Source organism: Zerene cesonia, chromosome 20, assembly GCF_012273895.1.
Source record: "Zerene cesonia ecotype Mississippi chromosome 20, Zerene_cesonia_1.1, whole genome shotgun sequence".
Lineage (NCBI taxonomy): Eukaryota > Metazoa > Arthropoda > Insecta > Lepidoptera > Pieridae > Zerene > Zerene cesonia.
Window position 1 is genome coordinate 7,760,180 of NC_052121.1, and position 7,674 is coordinate 7,767,853.

At 33.3% G+C, this 7,674-nt stretch overlaps 1 protein-coding gene across 1 annotated transcript in view; it reads right to left on the reverse strand.

Moving 5' to 3' along the window:
* Positions 1-604: 604 nt before the first annotated feature.
* LOC119835330 (U4/U6 small nuclear ribonucleoprotein Prp31) overlaps positions 605-7,674 on the reverse strand; it is an 18,178-nt gene continuing 11,108 nt past the window's right edge. Inside the window, exon 9 of the mRNA XM_038360088.1 lies at positions 605-789. Within this exon, the coding sequence (XP_038216016.1) occupies positions 679-789 (111 nt within the window). The 3' untranslated portion in view covers positions 605-678. The remainder of the gene's footprint in view (positions 790-7,674) is intronic.

The window sequence follows — 7,674 nt, forward strand, 5'->3', positions numbered from 1 at the left end:
TAACTTTTTAAATCTAAATGTATTCAAATTAATAAATTTAAAATGCGATGGGGTACAAAAGTGCAGTTGCCAGTTCACATTAAATTTGAATAATCCAGTAAACTTTCAACAAATTATAATGTAATTAAACTAAATACGTTTTATTGTCTTTGTCTTACTCGATTGCTTAACATAAAGATAGCCATTTAATGCCATATTTCACAATGTTCTAATAGAGAACTATAAATAATCCGCACATCGTCTAGACGGTCGAACATTGAACTAAATTATGCAGTATTGTATTCCCTTGCGTGTGTTAATATCAGTAATTTTGTAATATGCGGTAACCGTTACATGGCCACTGTATATCTCGTCTTACTTATTACGGAATGGGGTTTATTGGGCTAATTTCGATCGCAAAAATATTTTATCGGTTTTTGTGGTAAGGTGCTTAAATTAGAAATGTAATCTTACTCTGAACAGAAATTTGCTGATGAGGACCTTTTCACGAAACGGCCATAAAAAAACAGAACTAGAATCTACTTTAACTAGATTTCAATAATCCCTTTGCTTGACAACTGCTAAGCTGCGTAAGAAGATAAAAACATAAATAAAAACGAACATGACTGTTATAGCATTTTATTTCAAATCATTAAAAATATAAGTCTTTTGTCACTTAAATTTCGTCAATTATCACCGTTAAGTAGTCTTTTTGCCAACTGATAAAAAGCCAGACGTGTTTGAGAAGTATTTCGCGTTCGCTTCGTTAACTCTCGTCTCCGCAGCTTGCGGGTTTACTATCTCCAAACCCTGTAAAGAGGAAACACGGTTAGAAAGTATGTAATATAACTGTCTAGCGTCTTGTTTGTTTACGTGAATAACAGATGGTTTTTTCGTCAGAGTACTAAACGAAAAGCTACACTTATGTAAAATTTAAAGTCTAAATATAACCGCATGTATTAAAAACAAATCATATCTATAATTTCATACCTCATAAAGAGTACAATAACAATAACACAAATTAATATCACCCCTCATATCAAACGACACATGATTTATAACATAATCATAATAAGAAATGCAATCGCCTCAAAACGAGTTTCCATTACGTCGGAAAAAGTATCAGCTATTTGTGCTACAATGCAAAATGTTCCTAATGATGATTACTGCGCAAAAAGAGGTAAACGACTCGCTCAATGTCAAGGCGAGGTTCGGAATTAGATAGCATTCGCTGCACAATCGAAGCGATATTACAAAGATCTGCTATTAGAGAATTTCAGCTCCGTCATACGTCGTTCACAAGTAAGTTAATAGCAAACGATGACTATTCATTTACACGCGAACACATACTTTTTCCCAGTGTTGAATTGTTAGCGAATCATTGGATATCATTATGTACCTGTCTGTCGTGTTAATGGTATAAATAAAACTTGTTAGTTACGCACTAACTCTTGGTGTGGTTAAGCAATTAATCAAGACAGTGATACAATATTATTACATCTAAATATGTATTTGAATATTCCAACTATGTTAATTCAACTACGCTTCATTTAGTTATTAGTTTAAGAAGGTATTCTTATAACTTTATATTCGAATTATAAATTACAATCGTTTTTGATATCTCTATACAAGATCTATTAAAATTGTTAAATAGATTAAATGTATTAATATACAGTTCTGTCACTTAAAATTCATCAAATGGATGATGAGCAAAATGTTATGGGACGTGACCCACCGACAAACAACACCCAGACATCAATGTTTAAATGCAGGCTTAATTACTGTTTCTACAGTTCCAACGAAATTCTTTATATGGAAGTCAAATATGCTTCGGCACGAATTAGGCCACACCCACACAGAAAACCGGCGTGAAATAGTAGTATGCTACGCTGATGCCCGTTTCGCTTTCCTCACCCTGCACAGTCCATCCTTTCTTTCCAATCGTCAATCCATTCCCTCCATCAATCCAACCCTTTCCCCTTAAAAAGTGGGCAACGCATTCGCAGAGGCACTAATAGAGGAAGTACCTTTGCGAATGCCTCTGTTCATGTGCGGTGGTGATCGCTTACCGATCAGGCGGGCCACCACTCAGTTGCCAGCTGTGATATAAAAAAATCAATAGAAAACTTATTTATGAGGATCTGTAAGACATAAATCATAGATTAGATGTTGCAAAGACTTTTCAAATTGTTTATGATATGTTAATATTCGTCGTCGGTAACGTCGATAATTTCCGTTTCAGATAACAAAATATATAAGTGCATTAAAGCAGAATTTGATAGTTTTATTTATTTAAACAACAAGGTTATAGCTAGATTTAAATATTTTGTTTAGGTGACAAATATGTTGGATTTTTACTTAAAAATTACGTTCATAAAATAACAAATTCTTATGAAAAAATTATGACATTTAAGTCAGATCTTAAAAGCTCGTTTTATTCCTTATATTGCAAGTGAAAGAGGGACAAATCGTGTTCGGCATTCGCTATTAAACTCTAACCTTATTGACGAAAGTAAAAAAACAAAACATTAAAAGCATTATGCAAATGTATTGCAGTTTTGTTCTTCGTTCTGTTACATAAAATCGGCATCAAGATAAAAATGCGGCGCAGATCGTCTTGTGAATACAAAACAACAAGCGATGACACGTGATAAGCCAGATTTAATTACACCAAAGCAAAAAAATATGTATTAATAAAAGAAAAAAGGTTTTTTGGGGCTCGCAGATAAAACATGTTTTTGAATATATTGTTATGACCATTAATTTATAGAAGCTGCAAATAGATAATAATTATATAATAGTAAGGTTTTTTCAACCCACTCCAAAAAAGTACTGAAAACATTTTACTTGGTACACGATGTATTTTTATACAATAATGTAAATATTGTTTTTTTATTTGAAAGCTGGCCCATTTGGTGCCATTTAAATCCGATTATAATTTGAAGACGGTTTTGTTTTTTGTTAAAAATACATATAGATGTTATTCCACCACCGAGGTACGAGTGGGTTACATTCTGATATTATGATATAAGCCTTACAATATACTATTCAGAAAACTATCCAATGTTATAAATAACACATTTCATTATTCATTCCCGTAGACAGAATAGCGTGCACTGCTTCAGTAAAGCAAAACAAAAGCGCCAAGTGGAAGTCAAACGCAGCCGCGGGGTAGTAATAAAAACTGTACGATCAAATAAGAAAACAAAACTACGTAATCATAGAACAGCGTAAACTACACGAGCGCCTATAAAAACTGTAAATCTAGAGATATCACGCATACGACCTGCGGCGGCTGGAGCGCACAATCTCACTGATTGCTATCCAGTCGCAGCTCTGCGAAACAGCCTCCACGATAATGGGCGTAATCCATAATGGAGCTCTGATAACCCATGCCATTGGCACCATTAAACATGGAAAATAGCGACTACAATGGCATTGTGTAATACACAAATACGCTTTAAGGCGCTATAAAATTTACCGCGATTCAGATAGATAAGTGTAAGCTGACAAATTTATTTCATATCATAAAGACGTATCGGCCGCAAGTCAAGTTTTACTAAACTACAGATGCTATTGCACCACCGTATCTATGGCCGGGTCATGTGAGAAAGGACCACTCACTTGAATACTTAACGCCTGTTTAGTATTTGCAACTGCCTGGCTTACACGTTAAGCCTGATGATTGATTGTGCGATCTTGGTTTTCCAATCTTTGAAACTTGTTATCGTCTACCTTCTACGTTTTCATGAATTTAAAGATTATACTTCTTGACTTTTACTTCATCCATATGTATTATTAGTAAGGAAAATTATACAGAAATAAAATTCAACCAATTTAAATCACTTGGTAGCTCAGTATTGCAATGGTATTGTATTTTGTGAACAAGAGCTTAACGTGCAATTAATAGAGAATGCCAGTTTGGTGTTATTGCAAAGGGCACCATAGCACAAATACCAACAGCGAAATGTAAACGGTGAAAGTTCTAACAAGATCGTCTGAAATACCAATTGGCCATTTTCCTTTTACCTACATATACGCCTCGTAAACGGTCGTTGTATTATAACAACCATTATATCTTGTATATCGCATGTATATACTATATAGTATGTATAGGGAGTCGAACAAAGTGCCTTCGAGCCATCAAATAAACAAAAGTCTGTTTTCTACTTTCCCTAATATTTGAAATATGTTAAAGCTAAAAGCGACATTAGTGTGGCGCAGCGTTAAAAACGTCCACCATTTCTGAATGTAGGTGCATCATTATATTTTATAGCTCGTAAATAATTCCGTTCGCAATTGTGCAGAATGAAGCGAAAGGGGCAAAAACATACCAGCATAGAATATGAGTTGTGCCATTGCATACACGAGTTAATCGTTCTTTCTACTTTTACTTCGTTATTTTGTGAATATGTTAAATAAGTCATTGCTTAATTTTGTTATTTATATTACAAATTGGAACAATCATTAACTTTATAACAACAAGCGATATTGAATTAAACGGTAACTCTTAATTCAATTAAAAACTTTTCAGTATTGATCGTATATACAACTCTGGTTTTTAAGTTTTGAAGTTTATCCGAATTCTATAAAATCTGCTTTATAGGACTCCAACCCTCAGCCAAAGTATTAAACTGATCAGATCAGTTATAGTGGCCACCATCCCAATTATGGAAACCGCAATCTTTAAATAAAATCCATCATCCGTTGTAGCCATCGCCAATGAGCCGTAACTGCGCTGATCGAATCTTTGAGTTTAGATAGCTTGCAAGATAGCCCTAAATCATAGCGGAAAACTGGCGTATTTAGAGATTGTATTGTTTGGACCAGATTGAAATGTGGTTGAACGGTTACACCCTTCTACTTATATAGGAAGCGAGAGCAGGAAAACATAATATTTATCACATGTATGTTTATAACAAGCTACATAGGAAGGTAAAAAGAATTCCCATTCGTCAAAAAATACGTGTATATTTAAATGTTGAATACGAAAAGATTCAAGGAAGAAAAAAACAAGAGTCAAGTAGAAACTCATACGATCCACGACTTGTATAAGTAAATAAACAATGCCCAATCTCAAAAAATCCACCGGACACACCAAATTACAGGATTTGCATACGCAGTCGTATATGAAATTGCTCCATTGTTTTGGTTCGAAATCCAATAACATAGTGCATAACTATTGTCCAACAGCAATAGTATAAACAGAGTAAAAAGGCAATAGTGCCGGCAAGAAGACATGTTCTGTTTAAATTTAACGTGTTGAGAGTACGTGAGATAATGCGGTGGCAATGAAAACGTATATTCAGGTACACTGGCATGGTTTCCTTATACTTTAAAACAATTTTAATCTAAAATGAGACCTAACAGTCACTTTCTTACGTAATAATCGTGCATGACGTAGCTTTTATTGTGGTAAACATGCAGTGAAATTTGTAAGTGGTTAAATTTAGCTTGTAAACCTTGAAATAACAGGTAAGGTGCAATATGTAAATACACTTTCCTTTAGCGGTATAAGCATATAATTTGCTTACCATAGGACAAGTGAGAAAGAGCATTATGGAGACTTTATGAGGTGTTAACTTCGATATTATAATATACATCAATATAATATACGGCTCTCATAAATACATACAAATTAAAGAAAGAAAAGTAGATTAAAATAAATTAATTTCATAATACAAAAACGGATTTCTGATATGACATTTATATTTACGTGTGAAGTCACAATAAATAATAATTAGATTAGATACAATGGAATATAATATTTAAACAATACGACGATAATCAATCTTCAGTTAATGATGCTATAATGTAATGAGTAATTAATGACACATTAAAACTTTTTATCCCTATCCGGCTAAATTTCTTTAAACAATCTGGTAACTCAGGTTCAAAACATTCTCAAAGCAAAACGTTAAATCCTTTAACTTTCTTATTCCAATGTTAATTGACTTGATTTTTATCAGAACCAAATATACTACCGAGCAACGACAAATGATCCAACCAATTGACCAATGAAGCCCGAAACCCAAAACCCACACACCCATCCATAATACAGTCTAATGGTATACGTAAATGAATGGAGCCAGTACGGGTATTGTACTGAAGGGTGAAAATCTATTCATAGTAGTATAAAGTACAAAGCCTCGTCGTCACGGGTCGAAGCTTGCCAGCAAAGGTCGCTTCACACGTGTCGTCTTACCTGCGTTACAGCGAAGGCAAACGGACATCGAACCTGTTTTAGCATCCATCTCATCACATTTTGTTCCTTTTTGAAGAAACGACAAACTGGATAACGCAATACCGAATTAGAGATTCAAACAAAAATAATAATTTGTAAAAGATTTTAATGAGTCAGACATGATTGCAGATGATAAGAAAATAAATAAATGTAACGTCAAGCCACTATCTTCGAATTTATAACTCGGAGCTGGCGCGAATGACCAGGATACATAAAAAATTATTATACAGGCTGCTATTTTGAACACACATTAACTGCATGAACAATATTATAGCAACAAGCTAAATATGGTTAAGGGTACATGCCTCCCAAAAACAACTTAGAATATGTAAACCACTGTGATGATGTCCAATATTATACATTAAAGTGTAGTCCATATAATAAAAAATGAATCGTCAAATGCGTTGTCAAACGTAAAATTTAAGAATAGTTCGACCAATTCGGCTATGTGTTTTGAACGTTTTTTTTAACGCACAAGAAAGTTTTTATGGAGAGAAAAACGGGTGAAGCCCGGGCGGATCGCTAGAGTGGTAATAGTTTTATGTACTTTTTGTCACGAGCGTTATTTATAGTAACCAGAGACTGCTAGAGGCCTTATGGACTATATGAATAGACCGAACTGTAGCCTCTTAAGCTTAGAGAGGTCTTAAAGAAAACCTGAGATGCATTGGCGAAATCTTTAAAATATATTAAAGATATTCTTTAAATCGAAATATAATTGCCATATTTTTTTAAAGAAGTTTTGTTGACACCATTTTTTGCGATGGTGATAATATTCAAATAACACCAGCAGAACGACGAGGGACCCGGCTAATATTTCAGAAGAGATGGAGAGATAAGATAATCTTACAATCTTAATGGACAGTTACATCATTTTATTCATGTTCGATCTTTGATGTCGGATGCTACTAAATTAAAACAACATCTTTTTTTTTTACTCATATTAATCTTGTTTGACTATTTATATATGTTCCATGAAGATTTATTTGATTACAATTTCCTGTAATCCTATTGTTGCTGTGTTTCTTTTGTATTATTTTTCTTGGTGTACAATAAAGAGTTTATTATTATTAATCAAATCACGTACCATAACTCTCAAGTATTAAAATATAACTGAAATACAATTATGACAGATATTACCAGCATGGGCATATTATTGGAATTAGAAATAATGATAATACATATATAAGTTTGCGTTTATTATATTACTGCTAATTAAAATAAATACTGAGTCAAAAGTCAACTTGTATTCTGAATTAAAATATATTTTCTGATGTAGTATATTCTTACCCAAGATGGTCACGGAAGTTTATACAAGGGGGGGTTAAGAAGAGCTAATGTAATTATTTCACTTTTCAATTGACATGTGGGGAACTTTAATATACCTAGTCTTGCCATAAATATTGTAATAAAGAAAAAAGAAAATTGTTAACTGCAAATAACATTTATTA